This window comes from Ammospiza nelsoni, chromosome 2 (assembly GCF_027579445.1).
Source record: "Ammospiza nelsoni isolate bAmmNel1 chromosome 2, bAmmNel1.pri, whole genome shotgun sequence".
Taxonomy (NCBI): Eukaryota; Metazoa; Chordata; class Aves; order Passeriformes; family Passerellidae; genus Ammospiza; species Ammospiza nelsoni.
Window position 1 is genome coordinate 55,525,713 of NC_080634.1, and position 26,778 is coordinate 55,552,490.

General features: G+C 42.9%; 1 protein-coding gene across 3 annotated transcripts; it reads right to left on the reverse strand.

The window, feature by feature from the left end:
* Window positions 1–667: 667 nt before the first annotated feature.
* LOC132086333 (phosphatidylinositol 3,4,5-trisphosphate 3-phosphatase TPTE2-like) lies at window positions 668–20,292 on the reverse strand. 3 transcript variants are annotated; one of them, XM_059491924.1, is made up of 19 exons: window positions 20,192–20,292; window positions 19,663–19,742; window positions 17,558–17,635; window positions 15,449–15,496; window positions 14,581–14,739; window positions 14,056–14,175; window positions 11,208–11,307; window positions 10,338–10,401; window positions 9,748–9,812; window positions 9,134–9,194; window positions 8,804–8,885; window positions 8,634–8,722; window positions 6,033–6,094; window positions 4,995–5,075; window positions 3,908–4,013; window positions 3,169–3,266; window positions 2,698–2,793; window positions 2,169–2,239; window positions 668–938 (listed from the first exon to the last, which is right to left on the reverse strand). In XM_059491924.1, the coding sequence occupies exons 2-19, from the start codon at window positions 19,710–19,712 to the stop codon at window positions 836–838; spliced, it is 1,533 nt and encodes a 510-aa protein (XP_059347907.1). In that variant the 5' UTR covers window positions 19,713–19,742; window positions 20,192–20,292; the 3' UTR covers window positions 668–835. The 3 variants fall into 3 exon arrangements, with proteins under 3 accessions (XP_059347907.1, XP_059347916.1, XP_059347898.1); XM_059491933.1 differs by having other exon boundaries at window positions 20,187–20,229; XM_059491915.1 differs by lacking the exon at window positions 20,192–20,292 and adding an exon at window positions 19,981–20,010.
* Window positions 20,293–26,778: the final 6,486 nt, after the last annotated feature.

Genomic DNA, 26,778 nt, shown 5'->3' on the forward strand with positions numbered 1-26,778 from the left:
AGCTGCACTGCTGAAAATAGCTGGAAGTAGAATAAGCATCCTGGAAGTTTGTGCACTACAGGTCTTAGTACAACTCAAGAGGAGCCAGTGAGCATTTGCACTATTTGCTCAAATGAGCAGGTGCACAGATCAAACCCTTCATATGCAGGCATTAAGGCAACCACACTAACTGATCCCAGGCAGCTGGAATGCTCAGGAGCTGATGAGAGCCAGTCTTAAGCCTTAGGGCAAGTGGCCATTGCAGCCCTTTGTGGGGAGGTACAGCAGTAGAAAAGCAGCTGTGCAGTCTCCAGCCTCCACAGGCAGCTCCCAGGCCAGGTGTTGCTCAAAGCACTACATCACTGATTACTGATGAAGAGCAGTTCAATACCAAGGCTTCTGCTTAAGATGCAACAATCCAACAGAGGGAGATTAATATTTCTCCTTCAAAATTCCCATATTCTACTGATTTGTGGAAAACCCCAATGCTGAGGGAATCATGTCAGGTTTTTCCAGTCTCATGCAAACTGCTGGTCTTCAACTATCATGGTAATGCTTATGCTTAAAGACAAGTAATTGTTTTTGATTATTCTAACAAGAATTAGCTGTATGCAGAGATATCTAAGCTCCAGGAATCCAACAGCCCATGATGTGACAGTCAACTGACATTAAGTAACTCTTCAGAGTGTTTTGGCCCCATGCAACAGAACTTCATGTAGCTTTATTTGAGAAGTTGTACTTAGTGTGTTTCTGTGTAGATACATCCAAGCGACACTGCTTCACTTTATACTGAAACAGCAAGACATTCTCCAGGAAAGAGATGAATTTTACATGTTTTCCTTCTTTCAGATTTCCCTTATGCATCAATAAAGTTCACCTCCACAGCAAATGTCTCACTATAGATTTTCCATGTTTTAGACTTGTGAGGGTTATCCAGCTCATTCCTGGAAAGGTAGAGTCTGAAAGACAAAATTCAATAGCATATCTTACAGCCTAAGACATGCTTTTCCTTTCAGCCACGTGAAAAATCTTCTAGTCAGCCCTAGACTATTAAATCCAGCCCCAGACCTTGAATTTAAACAGAAATCAGCCATGCCTGCACAGTGTTTTGCATCTGAAGTCATCTAGGAAACAAAGGCAACCTGATGGGTTTGTGGATTGGCTCCCCAGCACCCTCCCAGAGCCCCACAGTGCAAGACAGAGAGAAATTATTACTGCATTCAGCTCAAGGCCTCCTGATATGATGCAAGTGCCAGGAATTTAATAACCAGCCTTCCTAAAGGCAAGGATTTGATTCAGCACTCAGCCTAGTAGGGCATGCTCCATAGTTCTTCAGCAAAACCCTCAAGATGGCAACATTGCAGGGCCATCAGACAGCTGGCACACATTTTTCCTGGCACTGGTTTGGTTTAATTGGTCTGCATTGAGACTGCAAGGTGCATTGCTGGCTGAGTGTTACAAAGAGACTCATGGCTACCTCTCCTCAGGCTCTAACAGGATCAGTTAAGTAAAAACTGTCTTCTTTCTATTCCACTCATGGAGAACACAGTAATTATATCTCCCATGCCAAGTTCACTGTTCCTCTACCTAAATCTGTCAAGCAAGGCAGACCAAAGATAAGGCTCTCTTGTCTTTGCATTTCTACATCACTCCCAAAGCAAGGCAAAGAAGCCCCAACTTTCACCAGCTGGAGCTTCTCCAGGAGTTCCAGTCTCTGCAAGCAAAATCACAGTAATTTCTAACTTTATCAAGAGCATGAGAAGCCATAAGAAGGCCTTTCTTTGTGATTCCAAGCATCAGTACCTCTAACTGTGGTCTTAATATCTCCCTGCTAAGCTACTGAGTTCCTGCTTCTCAGGCAACCATACTATCTATAGAGGATGGCAGATTTGAATAGTTAGCATTACATTTTTTAATTCAAATTCATTAAAAATGGTTAGAAAGCACCAAGGAAATAATCCAGTGGTTTAAGTTAAGATAAAAAGCTCCCATATGTTTAAAATATTTGTCACAGCATGAGCAACTGCCAGCTCACAAGTTACAGCCGAGGATCAAAGACCAGTACTCACATGAAAGTTAGCTGGCTGATCAGGGCTGAACTATCTTAGCTTTCAGTACTATGTTTATGATCTTTCAGCTCTATAAGACACCAGAAGTTAGGATCTGAAGGCATTCACTAATATCCTTACCTGTTATTTTCAATAAAGGAAGTGTTGAACCAGAAAAAGAATGGGCAGCCATCATAGCCTTTTGGAAGAGCCTAAACACAAACACCTTGTTTAAGGACTGTGTTACACAACAGAACTTTGGTTTGTAGAGCAAGGGTACCCTCTTCACTAATTTGGTTTAAAAAGCTACAGTGTCAGAATCAGTACACTTGAAGAGCCCCATATCATACACAGATCACTATTTTCTCTGCAATTATTTCAGTACCAAGTCATTTAATACAATGAGGTGGGACTCCCATGGTCAGGAGCAGCAGGTACCCAACTAAAATGCCTTGGTTGGACTGCTGTTTGAGCAGCCAGGTGCTTCCCCTGCTTGCCTAGGCTGATATTACAGCACTTGCTGCACCCCTCATTGCACAGTGACACACAGCAGGAGTCACTGGGAAGGAACAGATTCTGCCCCTGCTGCCCAGCCAGGCAGGACCCACTGCAGCTTGCACTGCAGCCTCTCCCCATACCCAACTGAAGGTCTTCACACTGGTGTACTTACAGAATTGCATTCAAATCTGACTTTCACATCACCACTTAGAACAGGGCAGTCTTCCAAGCCAATGACTACAGTGTCACTTTCAGAATCAAAGAAAAGCTGGATAACAGAATAAAGAATTTATTTTATGAAAGTTTCTGCAGCAAGACAAGGGACCAATTCATGACAAGACCTAACATTCATTCATGGTACACAATACAACAGCAGTGCTAGAATAACAGACAGCAGCTTAAGCTGCTCAGGACAGAGTGAACTATTTGTATTTAAAGGACTCCCAGGGAAATCTTTCACTATCTCACCACTACATTTCCTGAGATTTGGCAAAGTTTAGCTTTTTTTGTCCTCTTGGAATTTACATCATCCATTTAGTTAGACTAGGTAGAAATTTAATATTGGACAAAACTAAGACATTTGTAACCTAGAAATCAGCTTTTAGCTTCTGTGACTCAACTTGTGCATCTTCATAGTACTCACCCTGCAGTTGTTTTGATTGCCACATACACATTGTAGTACAATTCTCTTCCTTGTTATTATCTGCACCTTCATATCAGTTCCATTGCCTTTCCCAACTCCTAGGAACAAAGTCTTGCATTATACCAGAGGCACAGACATCAGCTGGAAGCATAAGTAGTCATGAAAACCAAGTGCAATCCCATTCAAAACTGCATTCTTTCCAGAATGCCTGGCTCAAGACTCTAGAGAATTCAAAGGCTAAAGGTAAGCGAAAGGATTCAGTGGCTGAAAATTTACATTTTGAAGTTCCTCCCACTAGGGGAACAGGCTAATGTAAAATCTAGTTCCATTTACTGAACAATAACAGCAATTTGAACACCCCTGGAACAAGGAGTGATGAACTTCCAGCCTTTGATCAAGATTATCAGCACACATGCACTGTAGCAGGCATGTATCTAAAGCTCAGAAACATTAGTGGATCCAGTTCCACACCAAGAGTTAGTCTCACTGAAAAAGTGATTCCCCTTCCAAAAGAGGGCAGGTTGTATGTAAGCCATCATTGGGTCGGACATCTAGAAAGTGACATAACACAGAGCAACTGACTACAAAATACTCTTCATTGTGTTCTGTGTCATTTAAATTCTCAAATCCCACTAAGTCTACATTCCGATCATGGGCTTAGCAAGAGAGACAGTTATCAGCTGCCTGTAATAGGAAACCATTACCAGATAGAGCAATGCCCAAATACAAGAGTTCTTACCATGTATAGTGTGGATTTTGATGTTTTTTATTTTGAGTTGTCTCTCTGGTGGGAGTTCCAAGTTATACTTGTTTTTCAGGATCTCATAATACCCAACATACCTACTCTGTAATGCAAAAAACCCAGACACATTATGCAGTTTCTGTACCCACCATGGATTAATTCTAGGTGGAAGTAGGATTTAAATAGCTTCTTTTACACCAAGTTTTTAGCTCTTCAAAGTCCAAAGCTAAGAAGAAAGACAATTACTCTCCTTCCCTTTCCCTGCAGAAACAATCTTCTAGACAAATTCAACATCTACATTTTTAAACAGCATTTAAATTTCATGTTTTAAGAGGAATTCTGTACTTTTTAGTTCAGCAAGAAGTGAGGATATTTTATACGGCAGCCTTACGAGGCCAAATGTTTAAACATACTAGAAATTTTCATTTTATTGAAGGACAGCTATACTTCTATTTTATACCAGCAATTTTAAGTACCCATCACAATATTCACTTCCCAACTCTGCATCACGCAGAACAGTAAATCAAGATGTGCAAAAATGAGGCCTGAGGCAAAAACTTGTGTAGTATTTCCCAGTGAATGCAGTCTGCAGAAGATGCATTTCTCCACACAAGCCAAATCAGTGCCAGGGCCCCATCCCAGGCCCATCACAGCTCCTGTGCATCCTTGTTAGCAGTCCAATCGCCTCACAGAGTCCCACTCCTGTGAGGGTGCCCAGACATGCTGTGGAATCTGCATCTGTGCACATATTCTGGACCTGACCAGACACAACTGTCCAGGTCACCCTGCTTGAACAGTAGGGCTGGACAGAAAGCTTGCCCAATCTCAAGAATTCTGTTGTTATCCTAGATACTATACTTCAGATCAGAGAAAGGGGAAGGGGAAAGACAGTGAAAGCTACCAAACAGGGCAACCCTGTCAGCTGTTCACATTCCAACTCTCAAAGAAAGAGTACAGAAAGTTCAGGAGTTAAGCAGGTAATAGGAACCTACATCTCTGAAACAAGGCAGAGGAGTTAGGGCAGCATAAGCACTCACAAGGTTAGTATTGGTTTGACTACTTCCCTGAACCTGCATGAGCTTACCTGTGAGGGTGTTTCAACACCTTGAAACTTGGTACTTGTGCTTCTATCAGTTCTCCTCTCCCCAAAGTAGTCCAAACTTTCCTACACAGAATAATAATTTCAAGGGTTAAACTATCCATCCCACCACCATTCTCCTTCTTGAGAAGCAGATATTAAACTGGAACTACACTACTAAAGTCCAGTAAAGGAATGCAAGTGGAAATATGCAATCATTATTTTGGTACCTTCTAAAGGAGACTTTTAACTCCAAGAAGAAGGTACTAATTAGGAGGTCCGACACATAAATCTGTCATTCATGAAAGAGTGAAGGAGAGCAATACAAAACTTTCAAGCAATTGCTTTAGAACCATTTATATTTCTCAAGTGGTCTGTGGCAGACCAAGCTGAACACTAGCTCATATCTTCACAAAGCAAACTCAGAGGAAAACAAGTGATTAAATGGATATACAGTCTGCCCAGACTACCTTGAGTGTCCTGGGCCTTCTGCATCCCCAGCCTCCAGCTGATATATCAGACCTGGGATACTAAAGCAGCATCAGCACCTGTCCTGGCTGGGACTTGATCTTTCTCCCTTTTCCTAGAAGAGCTTCCTTTTGTAATGCTGGCTGTCAAAACAAGACAATTCTTGATGCCTCAAACTACTTGGAGGGAGACTAGGAAAAAAAAATTCTTAAAACCACTTAAAACTAGTGATACTATCTTTGGGAGAGTTTGCTCAGAAGTCACCTACAGCTTAAGATGTTGCTCAATACCCTAGACACCTTATTCCTCAAAAAAAAAAACCCCTTCAAGGTGGTGACCTGTTAAATGCTATTTTCTCACTCCTTTCAGATCACAAATAGTCTCAGAATTTACAAATAAATCAGAATTTACACTGTAGCAAGACTTTCATAAACTTTTTTAAAACCAGACTTTTCAGAGAATTCTTTTTCTAGTATAGAATTTTTGCATGTTATTAGTGTATTTCACCAATTCAGTAAATCCTAAGAGGACATTTTGAATCCTAAACAAATAAAAAAAAAACCCAGCAGTTTTTACCTTTGCGCTCTCAAACTGGTCACTGTCTATGAGCCAAGTACAGACCATTGTTCCAGTCCTGCCTGTATTAGACATACAGTGCAAGTTAAATTAGAGCAGTTCAAAGGTATTTGGGATTATTTTTGTGAAGTCATCTCCTGTTATCTATTTCAAGAGTTATAAGTGACAAACAAGTAGTCAAGTACTTCTGAGAAGAATGAGTTAAAGACAAGATACCACAGTGTGTAGTATTGTTTATGGCATCAACTTGTTCCTTGTCCCCACATTTTCATTACTAGAGACACTTAGGCAGCTGGTCAGTATCTGCATACTCCAGCAGGAAATAGTCAAGCTCTACTAAATGAGGCTATAAACTGAAACTTTAAAGTGTTTATAGTTGTAAGTGTAATGCTGTAAGTGTCAAGAGCTGTTTCTCTGCCCCAACTGTTTTCCCGGCACCCCTACTAAGAAGCTATCAAGTCTGCTAGCACGGAAGATGCCAATATAGTTTTGGTTCTTTATTTAAAAATCTCAGAGGTGAAGTTGCCCTCCCCACACTTGTTCTTCAAGCTGGTTTTGACTGGCAGGTAATTTCAACATTCAGTTTTGCAAAACCTTTTAAGACAGAGCTCCACCTGGGGGCAACTATTTAATGTTAAGTAACCACCTACTTTAAGCCAAGTATTTGCTGCAGTAGTAACAGCAGGTGGCTAAAGGTGTGGCAGATATTTGCAGGGAAACTTGGCTTACTTGCAGATATTTATGCATTTCAGCAGCTCCCACACCACTGCTGGTTCAGGTAGCACCTGCAGGTTAGCTCATATGTTTGGTAGCTTTCACTATTCTTGTTTCCATAAAACTTCAGTGTACTCTATCACCTAATATCATGTGTATCTTGATTTAAGATCCAGCAGTATCTGGAACATTCTAGAGAGGTAATGTTATGGAGCAGACCATCTTGAGTGGTATCACACAACAAACACAGCACAACCAGGGATCAGGCCCAGCCAACATGGATTTATGAAGGGCAGGTCTGGCTTGATCAACAAGAACTCCTTCAGTGAGATGGTGACCCACTTTAATGGATGAGGGAAAGGCTGTGGATGTTGTCTGCTTGGGCTTTAGTAAAGCCTTTGACACCATTTCCCAGAGCATTGTCCTGGAGAAACTGGCTGCTTGTGGCTTGGACAGGTGCACTCTCTACTGGGTAAAGACCTGCCTGGAGGCCAGGCCCAGAGAATTGAGGTGGATGCAGGTACATCCAGGTGACAGCTGGTCACTAGTGGTGATCCCAGGGCACAGGATGGAGGCCAGTTTAATGTCTTTACCAACAATCTGGACAAGGGAACTGAGTGCATCCTCAGTCAGTTTGAAGAAGGCACCAAGTTGAGTGGGAGTGTTGATCTGCTGGAGGGCAGGGACAGGCTGGATCAATGGACCAAGGCCAGTTGTATGAGGTTCAATAAAGTGAAGGGCTGGGACCTGCACTTGGGTCACAACAACCCCACAGAGTGCTCAGGGAATATTGGCCGAAAAGAAGCCCACTGGAAAAAGACTTGAGAGTGATGGTTGACAGCAGCTGAACATGAATCAGTGTGCCCAGGTGGCCAGGAAGGCCAATGGCATACTGGGCTGTATCAGCAATATTCTGGCCAGCGGGACCAAGACAGTGATTGTCCCTCTATGCTTGTCACTGGAGAGGTTGTACCTTGAATCCTGCATTAAGTTTTGGGCCCCTCACAGCAAGAAAGACATTGAGATGCTAGAATGTGTCCAGAGAAGGGCAACAGAGCTGGGGAAGGGTCTGGAGCACAAGACTTCAAGAAGCAGTCGAGAGAGCTGAGAGTGTTTAGCATAGAGAAAAGGAGGCTCAGAGGAGACCTTTTCACTGTAAAGGTCATAGTGAAGTGGGGCTGATCTCTTCCATCAAGTAACAAGTAATAGGAGGAGAGGAAATGGCCTCAGGTTGTCCCAGAGAAGATTTAGATTGGATATTAAGAAAAATTTCTTCTCCAACAGGGTCATCAAGGACTGGAACAGGCTGCCCTGGAAAGTGGCCAAATCACCACTCCCAGAGGTATTCCTGGAGATGTGCAGATGTGGCACTGAGAGACAGAGTTTAGTGGTACATCTGGTAGTACTGGATTAATAGTTGGACTTGATCTTAAATGCCTTTTTCCAACCTAAATAATGGATAGTTTGAGCCACGTTACAGTGCACAATATTCAGCATGGGTGACTGGCTACCAGAAGCCAAAGCAACAGCCTAACACTTTTAATAGTAGCAATTTCTGTAGCTTCCCTATCCCCAGTCTCTCGTGGGGCATATAAAATGAAGCATATAAAATTCAGCTGCCAGAACACCAAAAAGTTATTGAAGAACACTTAGAACATTAGGAGACATATTAACAGCTTAGACTAAGAACCAGTTTAGACTACCTAAAACTGAGGTTGTTTAATACTAAACAGAGTATTGTAGTCATGCTAGTCATCACAGTGTCCTCAGTATTTGTCACATTACATCGTAAACCCATCTCATAGTATGGTTTAAGGCCAAACTTTAATCAAAGAAGCTACAATAACAAAGAAGCATGATTTGTAGCATACACAGATTGCATCCTACCTTTGCCCCCTTTACAGTGAATTGCTATAACATTCTTCTCATCCTGACTCATCCATTCACGGACACTGGCAGTGAATTTCAGCATGTCCCTAAATAAGAGCAAAGTTAGTGGATCAAGGCAAATGCCTACATAGAACTCTTACAAGGTATGTATTTCTTACAAGACTCACTGTAGTGCTGGGACATTGTGGTCATCAATGAAGATCCTTTCCACCCTGTAGTGAAAGTACTTGGGGTCGTAGCCTTGTTCACCTATAGGGAAAGACCTGAAGTTATGCCAGGAAGGGAGAAGGATTGTAACAAAGAAAGTAGTTTGTAATACAAAAGGGCTGGTCTGAGCATGTACTAGTGTCTAAAATACAGTAGTGTTAACAGACATTAGAATGAAAAAAACCAGAGGTAACTTGGCTAAGGCCATGCATGCTTAGCTTCTGGTTTCATACTTTTCACTTATACATTAAATTTTATCTCAAATATAGTCAGCAGCTAAACATACTTACTGCAGAGATTATAGACTTTATAGTGGCCTGGATGTTTGGTGTCCAAAAATCTTGCAACTTCCTAAGCAATAATGAGTTTAGAGTAGTTAGTGCTCTACTTGTTATTTCCACTGCCACCTCAACCCCCCACCCCCCAGCGGGGATCAACAACTGCATTCATGAACAGCACTTGGAAAGCAGGCCTTTCCAACCTGGTAGCTCATTCTCATCTGGAATACAAGTACTCCTGCAGCTATCTTCCTGGCCCTATATATGTTTCTACAATACCAGGAAGCAGAGCTCTGAAAAGGACATTATGTATACGGACCTTTAAAGCAACTTTATTTAGGTGAATAGATCGTATCACCATTACTAGCCTGGGGCAGAACTACCTTCATTCTTCAAAACATTCCCAAAGAACAGGAGCATCAATGCACTGGTGTGTCCCCAGTGAGAGAAAACCACTAGGTTTAGCTGAGACACTACAACATAAGCAGTGCAGCACAGTGCAGATCACCAGTCATTCCAACCAGCAAAGGCAGCAAAACTAGGACTGACATAATCTAGGCCACATGTAAATTAGTAGGAACCTATAAAAGAAACAGGTTTCAGAATTTGGTAGGTAAGATTTTTACCTTTATGGGATTCCTGTAGAAAGACTGCTTCCCAGAAGATGGAAATGACATTGCAATAATTCGATCTGTTGAGAAGACAGCAATCACAAGTAACAGCAGGAAGCCCCCCTGCACATAAGAACTACATGACTGAGAAACATCCTTATGAAATTTCTCATTCTTACCCTAATTATAAGAACAATCTACCCATTTCTGGTAGGCTTTCCTCTACATTTAGCATAGCTAGAGCAAGACAAATAATGCTTCCCAAAGCATCAGCCACCATCAAGTGTCAGTCTCCATAGAATCAGAAGCAAAAATACTGTAAGTAGTTTCCCAACACTGGCTCCCTAGGCCTAGGGAACTAGGATAAATTTCTATCATTACATACAGTATGTACAACTCTCCCAGAAGGATAATTCTGGAGAATAGTGTTAGTCAGGAATCCATATTTCAAAATCCCACAGAAAAGGAGTAGGCCTGGTTTGACTTCATACTTAAATTTCATGAGTCTAAAACATTGTCTGTAATTCATGATAAGCTCTTATTAACTGTAAAACAAGCCTTTACAGGACATAATATGCTGCAAAGTGACATTTGTTTCTACAAACCAGTAATATAAGTGAGATCCAGATCAAAGCCATCTTTCATATAACGTCTTTTGTTTTCAGAGACCTGACAAAAAAAAGAAAAAAAGAAAAAAAGTTAATCTTCCACAAGAATACCAATGATCATCAATTTTTGCCTGTTACTAGGAAAATTCAACCATGTAGACTCTCCAGTTAAGCTTGAGTAGCAGAACCTCACTTCACTACAGCATTATCCAAGGGCAAATTCCTTGTATTAACTTCTAGGTAGAAGCTCTGTATAGAATTTTTACCCTTAAATACCAAAATTTATTCTAGTAAAAAGACCACTGCAGATTCTGTGAATACTGCAGCAGGAATCTGTCATTGTTATTTGACTGTTTGAAATCTGGGGGAAAAAGAATAAAGTTAAGGGTTGCTTCTTCCTAAACAATATGACATACCTGAAGCTTAAAGCACAACTTCAATGCCCCTGATGAAAATAAGAGGCATTGACAGTGGATAGGGCTTCAGCTAGATTGCTTTGTTTGTACTCAAAATAAAGCATCAGACACATTAAAACTCATACCTTCCCCCATGTGAGGGAAAAGAGTCTATGTGCCACACAAGCTAGAAACTGTCAGTTTAGACGCACAGGGTGTTGCAATCACTTTGACATGCCAGGTCAAGTTGCTGCTTACTTGAACAAAGCCAAGAATGACAAGGCTTTGCTGAGGCTGGGGGCAAAGCTCCAGAGCCCTGTCAGGGACATGGAACAGATGTGCTGCTTGGGCAACACCAGCAATAGCAGACCAATAGGCCATGGTCAGTCTTGCTACTTACCACTGATGCTGCCTGAACAAAGAGCTGGAAACTACTATTAAGCAGCCTAGATATGCTAAGAGGCCAACTTACCATTCTCCTGGTCACCTTTTCAAGTTGCTTCTTTTGCGAAGCCAGACGAAATATTCTTATCAAGATGACAATTCTCAGGATTCGGAGGAAAATAACCATTCTAGAGGACAGATTCAGCATGGAAGAAAATGGACACAAATAAACTTACAGGCAGAGATTGAAGCTGTTTAAAAGCTGTTTCAGGGAAAGTTTAAAACTTTGTTTCATATGTTGAACTAGGACATCTCAGGCTGATTTTGGAACAAATACAATAGAATGGGTTTATTGTTAAGGGTTTTTTGCAAGTACATGTTCTCAACAGCTAGCAGAACTAGGAAATCCCCTACTTCCACCGGCACCTCTGGCTAGAAAGCAACAAATTCCATTAACATTACCCATGTTATTATCACCAAGTTTTTGTTCCTTGAAGCTTATTCTTAACTACATATTAAAGTGTATGCAGCCCCACTAAAGCATATGTAGCCACCTGAAAAATAACTAAAAATAGGCTAGACAGGCTAAGTACATCATGACTTGATTAAGAAACCTGAGAACCAATCAGTATATATCCTGTGTTTAATCATTCAGCAAGCTGAACACTTGGTTTGGTTTGAGGAACTTTGAACTATTGTTGAACTTTGAAGCAGGAAAGAAGCTTAGGTGAGCAGTTCTATCAAAACAACTGAACAGGAGCAGCTGCTTTCCCACACTCCTAGGGGGTTTGTCCTGGTTCAGGGCAAACTAACATTCAATTCATTCCTTAAGGAGGTAAGTGAGCATACATTTTAGGCAGCACACACACATTCTAGGTTTTGATACATTTGTGTAAAAATGCTGGTAAATACCAACAGTAAGGGAGACAAAACTCCAGTTTTGCTCACAGTCTGCCCCCCACTGATACGGAGCTTTAAGTCAGCAAGGTAAGGTTGTCCTGGATACCTGGAGGAAAGTTTCGGTTTTTCCCTGAGCTTCTTCCAAATTCACTATCACCCTCCAGTTTTCAAAACAGAATTTCCTTGGAGCTAGCAGCAAATGAGATGAACCAAAACTGGGGTGAAACCTCCACAACCCCTCTCCCCACAACTCTGAGAAGCAACTCTTCAAGATAAAAGGCCCTTAAGGAAGTCAGCCTGTTAAGCATTAGCTCCCAGACTGATATCCAGCTCTCATTCCTCAAAGTCCTTTTATAGGTCAGACTTCAAGAAAACAGTTAACTGACCCCTACACACACCCAGCTAGACTAGATTATAAAGAGAAACCATATTCCTCCATCAGGGCACATTATGGTCTGTCACTGAAATTTCATTTGTATATAAGCTCTTATCCACAAAAAAGCTGCTCAAATTCTAATTCTTCTGAGATATATCAGATGCTTTAGGATTACTGTTTGCTTCTTGATGAAGGACTCAGGAAAGAAAAGTGATAAACCCCAGTAAGGCTGCTGAGAATTAATTGGATTTTGTTGACACTACTGCTGTGTTAGGTGGGATGAACACCATCCAAAGATTTGGGATTTGGTCAAACCTGAGGTATCATCTAAAGTCAGGTAGCAATATTTTGGTCAGAACATCATTTTAGAGCCTTTTAACAAGGGAAGCCTTACAGAGGGCCTCAAAAATTGAATGGGTAAGATGGTATGCCCCAGCTGAGTGTCTTCTGAGAGCAGCAGTGTGAAGTACTCTTCATGTGAGCCAAAAACCTATTCTAGATTCCCATAAACTTCAGCAAGTCAGAATACAAAGAACTTGCACACACAGATCTACAGTCAGTGTAGGATCAGGCCTACTACTAGCATAGCCTAGTAGAGATAAGAATGCAGATAAACCTGTCACACTGCTCTTTTCCCCTCCTTTATCTGGGTGCTGCTATAAGATGAAAGCTGTTTTAGAAAAACGTGGCCATAGAAATGGAAAGTAATAATTAAAACCTCCAATGACTGTTTAAGACAACCTAAGAGGAAACTAGGCTGCAAAAGCCACTCCTTTGACAGTTTTACTTCTTGATATCCAAGTTTAGCAAGCACTTTAATAGAAAACTATTACTTACAGATATTTGTCCAATTCTAGATTCTTCAATAACTAAATTTTTTCTTTCCTTTTGGAATAATGTTCCAGAAGAAATGTTCCCTACTTATGCCCATTAGTCAGCTGAATTTGGGGCAAGAGGTGACTTTTTTTTTTTAAAAGACCTCAACTTTTCCCTGGTTGATGTAAGAAAGTTTCTCTAAGTCAAATCTAGTGCAGATAAACTCATCTTAAAGTTGTAGTTCTGTCTCCATCAGGAATAGATTCATCTTACAGGTTATCATCTGATCAAGATACAGAAATCAGAAGGAAATAGGACTTGAAGTAGCTTATGCACATAAACAGCATGTCTCCTCTCCTCAGAGCATGGCTGAAAAATCCAGCATTATATTACCATGAGGCTTTTGGGAAAGCAAAGCAAAGGAAACAAGACAGTTTGGCAACTCTTTCTATTGCAAAATCCTTTAGACAGAGATCCTCCCTTTGCTGTCCCTTCCATTTGCTACAATAATGCAACTCTTTCTGCCTTCTTCAGACCCTCCTCTCTTAAGGCTACAGCACACCTTTCCCCAAAAAGTGCTTGAGTCAGAGCATTTGATGGCCCCACTTCTAGTTACCTCAACTAGTATGTTCAGATCCCCTCTGCCTTTGAGGCAGGGACAGCCTAGAACACAACCACAGACCAAAGCTGCATGTCTATCCTTCATTGGTCTGCACCATGACAAACTATCACAGTCTCATCTGTTATCTCAAATGTACAAATCTGGCTTAAAGGTGCCCAAGAAAATTCTTAGAAGATTATCAAGATAAGAGCTCACACTTACCAGCTGCCATACCACTCTTACCTTGGTATCTCCTTTGCTGCATCAACATCTAAGAAGCAGTATGTCAAATTAATTAACAGGGTGCCCACCACTATACATGCATCCAAAATATTCAGTTTGGACTGGAAATAGTTCCTGAAGCTGAAACCAAGGATAGTTTTAGACAGATGCCAATATAGGCAGCAACAACTGAAATATATCTCCAAGAAGAGAACAATCTATGCAGAGCTACTACTCGAGACAAGCTCTCCAGCAGTTTTTCTTAACACTAAGCACTGAAGTCTCACTAAGGAAGCAATCTCAGCCCTGATTTACACACAAGTTATGGCAAAGCTGTGTAGTTCCCAGATGCTCACTTATACTGAAAATACTTAAAGGTTGTTCTATAGAAGGGTAGCCACCAACATACACAGCCAAGACGTGGCTATTATCTATGGCCAGACAATCAGCTTACAGGACACCACGTTCATAGTTCAAGCTTGAAGTTTTGCTTCCTTCCTAGCTTGAGGATTTGCCACATGGACTTAACTTTTGCCTATGTCTTACCCTTCAACAAACACCCTCAGGAGAACATCGATGAGAAAGAAGAGTGCTATTGCCAGGGAAACACCTTCAGGAATCTCTGTACCCTTCTTCCCCTCACTAATAGCCAGATCCAGGATCACAACTATAATGTCCACAATGATAAGTACAACTCCAAATACTCTGCAAAGAGAAAAATACAAGGAAGTTTGAGAGGTAGGAATGAACACTTATCAACTGAACAGCACAAACCCTGATTTCTAAGATGTTCCAGCAAGAATGTAATCTCTTACATAGATTGAAGCCTGCTTAATTAGAAGCTGAAGGTTTCCAACTGCATTTTTAAGTAATATGCACAGAGGCCACCATCTCTGTGGAACCATACATTTATCTCAGACACAGCTGTAGTTATTAGTTTATGCTTTCACAGCTACCTAGAAGCAGTGCAAACCTGAATGATTTAAGGCATACAAGTATCATTTCTGCTTTCACCTTACTCAGCTTCCCTCCCTCTCATGACTTAATACAGTCCCTTAAAAATACCTGTCTTTAATGGCTTGCCTTGTCCCAGCACCTAGACTACACACAACTGACCAACTGTTTGTTCAAAGGCTGCCACCAAGAATAAGCCATTAAAGAGGTTTTATCCAAGACAATGACATTTACAGTTCTGACTTTCAGCTCTTCTTGGAGAATGTAGTCATATCTGTTTAAATCTAATTTTTAAATTCCAGTACTTTTCTCAAGTTACCTTTCCTGGGGGTGACAAAGGATTCAGTACTTTCAGACAAAGCAAGCTGGAGTTACTGATGTTTATGGGTTTTTAAGTTCTTACTCCAGAAATGAGGACTATTTTTACCTTTCCCACATCATTACAAGCTCAAGCTTTTACCTGAATCCGAATGACATCACAAACGGGGCAATTTTTCTTCTAGTTGCACTGCAAGAGAAGAGAACTGACATCAAGACAAGTGACATTGTGCTACAGACATCAGCCAAAAGTGCACTGTTACATTCTTTTGTTCACATTCCTTTAGTTTTAGTATTCTGCACAGTAGTAACTTCTCTAAAATGCCATTACTCAGTTGCATTCATGAAGTGTATAGGTTAAGAGAGTACTTGAAAACAGTACTTTGATCACTTGTTAGAAAAAGTATTGATCAGCTTCCAGACCCTAGAAATACAGCAGTATGTACTTATTTCTGACATTATTCTGTGTCACAATTCCAGTGACACTTGAACTCTGGCTTAGTAAGCTGTAAGAAGTGGGTTTATATTGGTCAAAAGGAAGATTGGAATACAAACATCTCTTAATTTATTTTGTTCCATATATTAGCTTATTGTATCAGACCATTTTTTTCCCAGGCCTGAAAAGAGCTGCACTTGTTAACGGCTCCCATGCCTTTGGAAAAGAGGAACAGAAATCCCACATCTACTTTAAAAAAGAAACATCAGTTTGGCTTTCAGATTGAAAATCCAAATAATCTTCTAAGAAAAAGTGTTTCTGAAGCCAAGTTCTTCCAGTTGTGAGAATTATCTTCAGTCCTGGCAAGGTCACAGCTCTTGTTCCCAATTACAGTAGATTTTGTTGCCTCTTTGGTATGCTTTAAGCCCTTTGGTTTAGAACAAAGCTTTTATGTAACTCTTTCTGGCTTGAAGCCTCTTTAGATTACACCAAGAACTAAGGTAGAAGTTCTTGGTGTAGAACCTGCAAAACTCAAGTGCTGAGAGTGAAAAAACAGACTGCCAGTCTGTTAAGCAATCCCAAGATAACTACTGTAAGCATCAAATCTTTTCTTAGACACTTAGAAGAAAACACCTTTTTACAAGCATATCACTAACAGCAGGACTTCCGTTAGTTCTAACATACTGACAAAAAGTACTGATAGATTTGGTGCACTTCAATAACTCAGTTTAAGACAAGGCTAGGTACCTTTGAAGTGCTGAGGTAGCATCTTGCTGAGGTTACTGAATTAACCCACATTTTTCATTATTAGGTTCTACTCTAAACTAAGGTACAAGGTCTAACCAGCAAACATTTGCATTCTTAAGCTGGAGGTAGACACGTGGGTTATAGTACTCACTATTCCTACAGAAGTCAAGTATGTAATGACATGTCTTGTCTTGAAGGCAGCTTAACATATAGAAGGGTTTTCCGGCTATTTATTAATGCCAGGAAAATGAATGAAAAAATATCTAAGGAAACATTGCAATAATGACACTAATGGTTTGCTGGTCTATGTCTGTCCAGTCAAACCTACAACTGTAGTGGGGACACCAAGACTTCAACTTCCACAGTCTGTGGACAAGTACCTCTAACTAGGTACACTTGAGACCAAAACATACACACACACCACTCCAATTTGGCCTGCCAACATCTTAGGTGAAGGAAACATGGCACATTTGATTACATAATTAGCTTAGAGCTTCAGTAAAATACATTTGTAAATTCTGAAATCTAGAAAAACATGTTCTCACATAGAATAACTGAAATAACAGGCTTAGGCTTACTGTTCTTGAGCTGCAGCACTTGCCACTGACTTGACTAAGTTTGCTGTAAGAGTAATGTGAGGTAAACACTGTCAGGAAATAACTGTTTCAAGAACAGAGATAACTACTAGCAGGTTCAGACAACTTAGTCTTGATGTGCGCCACAATGCTTATTCTCATGCTCAGGTTCTCATTCACCTCATTGTCTCACCAGCACCTGTTCTTCTGTGCTCCCACAAACTCATTCCTTTGGGAAAATTTAATCAATGTGGTGTGGACTACCCATTCTCCATAATATGATGGACTTGTGTTCTTGGGTTGGACTTTTATCTCTAGAGGGATAAAGAGGCTTTCACAATTTATTTGTCTTCACTATGTACTAGAAGAAATGTCAATATTAAGCATTTTACTGGGCTTATCTCTACTTCAACAAGCCACCTGCCTTCTTATTTTGGCTCATCAGATTCCACTTCTGGGGGTAAGCAAAGAAACTGATCTATCATTAGCTTACTTGGAACAGCTGTCTGGTTCATTACTCTCATCACGACCGTTATCAATCTTTACTGTGGCCTCTTCAGTTGTTGCAGAGCTGGCAAAGAAATAATACAAGTCACACACTGATAGAGGTGTCAACTCTGTACATTGCTAAGATTTGTTGTTCCAAAAAAAAAGAATTAACTGTCAAGTGAACAGCAGCCTGAGCCAGAGCACAGGCCCAGCACCAGGGGAAGAAAGACTTCCCCCATATTGACACAGCTGAACCCCTTGGTTATGCTGCTCTATTTCCTATTAGCAGATCCTTTCTCAAATGTTTTCCCCTTTTCCCCCCCAAAAAGAGACAGATGAGTTCAGCAGTAGGATAAAGGGCTTTGAAGCAGGGCATCCACTGCTAAGGACTCAACAGTTCGGGCCAGAAATATGCATATGCAAAATGGCTTCAGAGAGTCCAAGTGACATTAATACTGTTACAGTGACCTTCTTGTACAGAGAATTAATGCTTTCACCAGGAAAAGCCATACCATAGAGATGTTTTTGCACAGAGCAGGATACCAGACCGGAAACTGGAAGACCAGAGCAGCAGCTGAGCTAGTGCTAGAACAGCAGTTTTTTGGGTAGTGGCTGCTTGCCATAACTTCCTTAAAAGTGTCTCTTCAGATCAAGTTTTTGGTTTTTTTGAAGGCCACATGACAATTTCAGAGAAAAAGTGTAGCATCAAAATCCAGGAGTCTTTATTTCAGTCTTCTCCACAGAAATACTGTGATGCATAATAGCACAGCCACAGTGTTTGCTGAGGCCCTGACTCTGGTTTCACAGCTTCATGGGCAGGAACAGCTACACACACACATTCAAAATTGATGTTTCCATTCTGTTCTGAGGCAGCCTAGCATGTTTGAGGCATTAGTGTAATAATTTTGAGGATTCAAATATTCTTCATCCTCCGCAACAGACCCATGCACCAGCACTGATGCTGCAGTCTGGGCTCACCACCTTTTAAGCAAGAAGTTTAATGATGCTTCTCCTAGCATCATTCCTAGCTCCTAGTTTCAGGAGCCAGTACTGATGCTCCACCATCTGCACTCAGTACCAGGCTCAGCAGAAGAATTATTCTGATGTAGCAATTTTAACATTCAAGCCTCATTTCCTAGCTCCAGTGTTTCCAGTGAAACCTGCCTCATTTTGTTCCTAGAGCTGAAGAAAAGCTTTAGTGATGGACAGGCATTCAGGTTTGCTTCCCAGCTATTCTTACAGAATATTCACTTGGGTGTTTACACTTACTGAACAGCAGAAATGTTTCACTTATTAAAGCCTGCTACTGCTGCAGCAATTTTGCTGCAGGTCACTTGCTTGTACTTGCAGACACATGATGTGCACCAAATGCTACCTTCTTATCCTCTACTGTAATTAAAATATGCCACAAAAAGAATGAGAAACAAAAGTGTTTTCAGTTAGGAAGACAATCCTTAACACAAAGATAAAACAGAAGCCCAAGTACACTGTTTCCATAGTGCTCCCACACAAAAATTCAGTTCTAGATAATGCTTTCCTCAGAGGGAGTTTGTTTTGCTGATCATTCTACATCTACTTGTTGCCCAAGACAGAACAAGTGTTCAGCCATAAACTATTACAATTAGGCTTTGACTATGGGGGTGGAACAGAGTAAAAGGAGGACATATTAGAAGAAATTGTTTCCTTCACACATACACTCCATACAGAGCACAAGCACAACCTCAGATTTGAGGCTTTTAAAGCAAGAACAGAAAAAGCCTTGCTCTACAAGAGACCTTGACACTCTTGTAAGTCTCTTGACAGTCTGGATGCTAAAAGAGAACACACATTAATACCATGGACTTATTATATCAGGGATGGACACCTTGTACTCATTAATCACTTACTAACTACTTACAAGACGTGAATCAAAACAGCGTGTTTCTCCCAAAGATACCTCTCCTCTCAGACAACAGCACTGGTGGCAGAGGGGAGATAAAAAGACTATGCTATATAACATTCAGACACTCCATCATTATTCCCTTTGTTGTATTTTAAGCACTAAGGACCTAAAGACACAGCACATATTCAATCCCAAACCCCCTTGCTGGCACAGTTAATTTCACTCACCCAGTTGATTCTCTTGGCTGGATCCCTTGTTCATACCTCACAGCTGTCATTTTGCTTGCTGTTGTTGTTGTTCTGCTGACCTGAAGAGAAGCGCACCGAGTTGAAGTGAGACTGTACAAGAAACTGTGAATAGCATCATTCTATAGTAGCCTCACAGTCCCAACAGCCAGGCTACTGCTTCATTTTCCACTATTCCCCCCTATGGTTGACAAAGCTCAATCTTTCAGCTGTAACACTGGTGAGAGTCAAGGCATTCAGCCCTCTGATGAAGGGCTTTTGACTACACCAAACATACCACAGCGACAACAGCATCTGTACCTCACGATGAGGCATTTCGCCCTGCTTCAAGCTCTGAAGCGCAGAGGAGCCCCAGCCGGCACCTCGGGGGAGCTGCGGGCGCGGGCTGAGCCGCAGGAGCCGCTCCGGGCGCCGCCTCCCGCCGCACGCCAGCTGCCCGCACGGGAGGCCCGCACTCGCTCCCGCTGCACCCCGCTGGCACAGAGCCCCCCGAGCCCTCCCCCTACCTCACCTCGGCGCGGCCGCCGGGCTCCAAGCCGAGCCTGGACACCGCCCCCGGCGCCCCGCGGACTCAGCGGAAAGTTGGGTTAAACTTCCTGAGGGCTGTATCCCGGCCGGCCCTCCCTCCCGCCCGCCTCCGCGCCGCGCCGCCAGCCCGTCTCACCCACCGAGCTGTAGCGCGGAGTTCGAACGCGCCTCACGGCCCCCGGGGTGCGAACAAGGGGCTCGGCGGCGTTGTCCAGCTGCCCCTGGGCCGGGCCGGGCCGGTCCGGGCTGGGCTCGGCGGACCCGCCCGCTGCCATGATAACGGCCCCGGCGGCCCGCGCCGCCCCGCACCGCCCGCACAGCCCGCACAGGCCGCGGGCGGGCAGCGGGGCTCCCCGTGCCCCCGGAGGGGCGTTCGTGCGCCATACCGGACTGGGTCGGGGTGCCCGTCTGCTGCAGGGTGGGAAGGGCCTGCCGAGGCATCTGGGCAGGCTGGAGCGATGGGCTGAGACCCAACAGCGTGAGGTGCAACACGGCCAATTCCAGGTCCTGCGCTTGGGTCACAACCAGCCCAGGCAGCGCTGCAGGCCGGGGGCAGAGGGGCTGGAAAGCTGCCGGGCAGAAAAGGACCTGGGAGTGCTGGATGGTAGCGGCTGGACGTGAGCCAGAGTGTGCCCAGGTGGCCAAGAAGGCCAATGGCATCCTGGCCTGTAGCAGCAATAGCGTGGCCAGCAGGACCAGGGCAGTGAGTTCAGCACTAGTGAGGCCACACCTCACCAGTGTTGTGTGTCCAATTCTGAGCCCCTGAATTCAGGGAAGACACTGAGGTGCTGGAGTGTGTCCAGAGAAGGCAGCAGAGGTGGTGATGGATCTGGAGCACAAGTGCTACAAGGTGCACCTGAGGTTATTTAGCCAGAAGAAGAGGAGCTCAGGGGAGATATCGCTCTCAGACTGCCTTAAAGGAGAGTGGAGCCAGGTGGGGTTCAGCCCCTTCTCCCAAGTAAATAGGGACAGGAGAAGAAGATACACTCTGAAGCTGGGAGGTTTAGGTTGGACATTAGGAAGAAACTCTTCACAGAAGGAGACATTGGAAGAGAGTGCCCAGGGAGTGGGTGGATTCACCATCTCTGGAGTCATTCAAGACTGGACATGGCACCTTAGTGCCATTGTCTAAGTGACATGGGCGTGTTCAGACATAGGTTTGGCTCGATTATTGCTGAAGCCTTTTCCAAGACTTTCCAAGTATTTTCTAATTGATTCTGTAGCTCTGTGTGGGAGTCACACTGTCCCCAGCCCACCAGACCCCAGCCAGCCCCACCATCTGCTTTCAAGCCCCAGCCTCGCAGTTTTTGTAAACTTTTTTGCTGCTGTGGTTTGATGCTTCTCAGTGCCTTTCCCATGGCATGACAGCTTGGGCAGGGCTGCAGGCCAGCCAGTCCCCACAGCCTGGGGCAGCTCTTGCCATCATCCAGGGCAGAGCATCCTAATGAGCACTTGGATTTTCACACGGCATCGAACATTTAGGTTTTCGCAGGATCGGAGCCTCCCGAATGCGATGTGAGACCCTGTGCTCTGCAGAGGCTTCACGCCACCTCGTTACCAACCGGCAAGCGAAGAGCAGTCCCTGGGCATCCCGCGGTGCAGCAGTGCTGCTGTCGCTGCTGAGGTTGGGGCTGCTTTGCGCTGGGGAGGCTTTCTGCAGGACGGCCGACACCAGAGGGAGCCCAAAGCGAGCTTTTAGCGCTGCTCCCTGGGCTGCTGGGGCTTGGCAGCGGAGATGCGGTGACTGATAGCCGGAGCCTGCCCGGATGCTCCCTGCCCAAGAGAAATAAAACCCTTAACGTGAATGCTGAGAATAGGGAACATTTCTGAGCACTAGACTGAAGAGAAAGTTTTCCCTTCAAATATGCATATGTATAAATATATAAATGTCTAGTACAGACAGTGGTAGCAAGTAACAGAAATAGAATCACAGAATATCTGGAGTTGGAAGGATCCACAAGGATCATCAAAGTCCAACTGCTGTCCCACTCCTGACACTTCAAGTATCCTGAGAGTGTTGCCCACACATTTCTTGAGTTCTGTCAGGCTTAGTACCACTTCCCTGGGAGCCTGTCCAGTGCCCAATCACTCTCTTGGTGAAAAACCATTTTCCAATATCCAACCTAGAGCTTCTCAGACACTTTCAGATCATTCCCTCAGATCCGGTCACTGGACATGACAGAGAAGAGATCAGTGCCCACCCCTCCCCTTCCCCTCATGAGGAACATGTAGACAGCATTGTGGTCTCCCCTCAGTCCCCTCCAGGCTGAGCGCACCAAGTGACTTCACCCCCTCCTCATGTGGCTTCCCCTCAAGGTCCTTCACCATCCTCATTGCCTTTCTTTGGACACTCCCTAACAGCTTAATGTCTTGTTTATATTGTGGCACCCAGAACTGCCCCCAGCACTCGAGGTGAGGCAGCCCCAGCTCAGAGCAGAGCAGGACAATCCCCTCCCTTGCCCACCTGGTGATGCTGTGCCTGATGCACCCAGGACAGGGTTGGCCCTCCTGGCTGCCAGGGCACTGCTGGCTCAGATTCAGCTTGCCATCGACCAGGACCCCTCCCCTGCATAGACTGAAAATTTGTCTTTATTAAACTTCATGAGGTTGGTGCGAAGTATTGGTATACTCAGATAATTATGTATTTGAGAAGCAGCTAAACAAGGATGGAAACTAAGTTTGATGATGAGAAGAAACATTCAATTAATTTTTTCTAAGTTATAAAAAAAAATTACATGTGCAGTGTAGGGAAATAAAACAAAGGGAACTTGTAATTGAGAGAACAAAGAGCATTTAGTTAGAGAAGACTGTTCAGTCAAGGCAGGAAAGATGTAACAAAGTTTGTAAAAGTGTAACAAGTAGCAGGTGCACAGTAGTTTGTAGAAAGGACTGTTCTATAAGCATTTATCTTTGAGAGAAAAGTCTGATGTTGCTATTAGGGAATTGAGCATGAATATTACTGGTTAGCAAGCTTATTAATAATTATACTTTTGGCTATCTAGGTTCATGCTATTCTAACGCAGTGGTGAAAATATGATAGAAGTTATGTGCACTTTTAATAAACATCTTTGGTTATACCACGATGGGGGACCATGTTTCTCTCACGCATTTACAGTGCAGGTTACTGAGGACAGTCCTTACCTGTGGAGCGGGTGGGGATGCTGTGAGTTACTCTCAGCAGGAATTTACACCTGTGGAGCCCCTTCACGGTGGAGGTGGTGAGGGCAGGCCCACATCAGAGAGCAGTGTAGAAATACAAAAGTCCAGTTTCCCCTGTCCTGGGCTCTGGAGGCATCAAGGTGTGAAGGCAGTTTAGGTATTGAAGTGGACTTCTCACCAGACAACCTGCAAAAAGCAGCCAAAGGAGGGGCTGGAGGTGGGAGGCTTCCACTTTGGTACCTGGGCTGAATTCCAGGGCTGGCCAGCTAAAGGTGCACTTCAAAAGGAAGAACAGCTCTTCCCAGTTTTCATCACATGGATAGATGCTGCATTGCCAGTGATACTGAGTTTCATGAGTTTCATGAGTTTCCTGGTGGTCGGTCTATTTTCTTAAGACCCTTACTTCTGGACTCAGATGACTAACATAAAAACACTACCTTTTTACTAATAAAATTAAATTTCTATCTCTCAGCTGGTAGAGAAAAGCATAGGAACAAGATCCAAGGTTCATAAAGACAAAATAAAAAGGAAGCATTGAAAGTGTTATGTTTTTTACATTCAAGACTTGTAAATATTTTTCATTCTATTTTGCTGGTTAAGTCATGATACTGATATTCAATAACCCTTGAGGATCCAGTTCTGATCCTCTGACAATTGTCCATCAGTGTAAAATAGCTGAATTGTCAAAAATGAAAAAAGATTTAAATATTTAGTAAATAATCCAGTTACATACTGGCTAAAGAGCAGGATTAAGTACGCATTTCTCAGAGGGGTGATGACATACTTTGCATTCCAAAAATAACAGAGAAGGTGGTAAACAGAATCTCTTAACTTGACAGATTTTTAAATTGGTAGGTATTGCTCTTCTGTATCGGATTCTTTTAAGACAGGCAAGAAAAATATTACATTTTTATTAAGTCTTGAGATAGCAGAAATATGAAAATAAGTGGGTAAAAAATTAATTCTCTGCCAGTATTAAAAACAGGTAGACCAGATGACCTGATGGTGATAGCTTTTCATCTTGGCTCTGCTCCCTGAGAAGTGGGAGCAGAATAGAAAGAGGGTTTAGACTAATAAAATATTAAATAAGCTTAATAGTAGAAGCAAAAATAATTATATTAATAATAATTGTAAACCAACATGGCGATTAGGGAAAATAATTGTGCTCACTGTATTTCTAAAACAAGATTGCAAGTTTTACTGCTAAAATAAAAATATTTAGTTGCTTCTGTAAGCAACTGACTGGCTAGAAAATAACTTTGATTAAAAAGGTTCAATCAACCCATTTCACATAGATGTAAATGCAGCACACTAGTCTTAAAATAACTAAAAGATAAACCGTCCTTAAGCAATTATTTTCCTGAGAGATTCTGCAGGGATTGGGTGTTGTCTTGCACTGTTTAATGTTGTGTTGTTTTGTTTTAAACCATGGTCTGGATAAGATCCTGAGTGATAAAGTTTGCAGCTGACACAGAGGTTGTAACTGTGGTCAGATAGAATAAGAACGACTGCCTGCCACTGAGTAAAGTGTAACTTACATCCACTGTCAATCTCAGAACACAAGACCTCAGGACAGTGTTTGGTACCCTTGGTAGCTGAAGGACCATGCAACACGTGTTTAAAACATTCTAGGTCTGCTTACAGTCCCTCTAACTCCCTGCCACCTGCACGGCCTGTGTGTGCACATATCAAAAAGCTGGCAGGCATTTCTGGACTCACTTCTCAGGTGTTGTGAGTCACAGTCATGCTGACTGCACCAGGTAACACCATGCAGGTCACACTTGGAGCATCAGTGACAGAAGTCAGGTAACCCTGAAAAGTCCTGGAGCAATAGCAGGGATTAGCCAGTGACAGATGATTGTGGCATGTAGCTCTGTGACAAAAGGAATGATATCCTTGAATCCACAAACAGGAAAGATTTTGGAAATATTGTCTGAGCTCTTTGTATGGCTCTTAATGTGAGTGACTTAACCACAGTCAGACAGGGCTGGATCTGGAAAAAGGACAAGGTACCCCAGAAGGGGTGTACACAGACTCACACCATCAACATTTATGACTACAAAGGTATTTGTTCAGCAGTTGCCTAACCTTTGAGACAGTTAAATTGATGTGGCACTTCTGTGTTGTGCTGCAGAGATCCCTCCAGAACCTGCAGTTCTGCTCCTGTCCTGACCACATATCTCTGCTGCTTGTCCCTGCCTAGGTGGATCAGGCTCCCAAATCTAGGCAGAGTGCTGCAGTTCCTGGAGCCCCCTCAACATGCCCAGTGAGACCACCTCCACCACACCCTGTCATACACCACCCACAGCTCTTCTCACCTCTGTCTACTTGTTCTACATTAAACTGCCCTGAATGCAATCTCTCCAGGAGCAGAACTTGTTCCTGCTTTTCCTCTCCATGCCAGCCAAGTGCCCTGCTCACAAGTGTGCTGTGCTTGTGCCATGTTCCTCAGCCCTGCTTAGGAAAATCTCCAAAGCAGCTCCTCACTCCATGACCCTGCTGGGTTTCCTGCACACACACCCTCAGTCAAAGCAGATAATGGGGGTTTGGATTCCCAGCCAGAAGCAAGCACACAGCCTCTGTGATTGGACCTAGCCTTTAGTAGGGAAAAAGGCTTTTGGCACAGAGGGCTCTTCCCCTTCTCAGAGTAAGGCTTCATGAAATTAAAAGGCTGCAGAATGAGACTTGGAAGATTCAAACTCAGGGCAAAAAGAAAAAAAAAAAAAAAGCACAATGTGAGTAATTAAAAAGCGGGAGAACATGCTAAGGTTTGTGGCTGGTTCTTCTGCACTAAATATTTTGCAGCAAAATCAAAGGGACGTTCCAGTTCAAATGGGAGTGAATTAGGTCAGGGAAGTTCTCTGACCTGAGATAGGTAGAAGATCATTGAATCCACATACCCCCCCTAGTCTTGTGATTAATTCCCTTTGGTACAGCTATTCCTGACATGGGATTGCTGGGACCTGTGCTTGCCCTCAGGAACTTACAAAATAATTACATTTGTTGTGTCAACCCATTAGATACTCATAGGCTGCATGCAGACTCATTAGTTAAACTGAATTATGTATTTGCTCTTTGAACGTTATCAAAATATTCAGATCTAGCATGTTTCATGGCTTGCCACCACTGCTGCTGCTTTGTACACAGATTTCTGTGGTTACTCCTGGCTTACCAACCACAGACTTTTCATGCGCAAATGCCGGTTTCGGTTATTTCACAGGTTGAAACTATGGTGGCTGATGTCATCCTGGTCTTTTCATTTCAGCTTACTTTTGATGAAACCCTTTATTGTTAGATTAAAATACAATAAATATTTGTTTCAGATCTCATATATTAACTTTGTTTTAAAAAAGCTGGCAGCCTAGATTCCTGCAGAGATGTACGCTAGCTCAAACATCAAGGGTGTGCAGA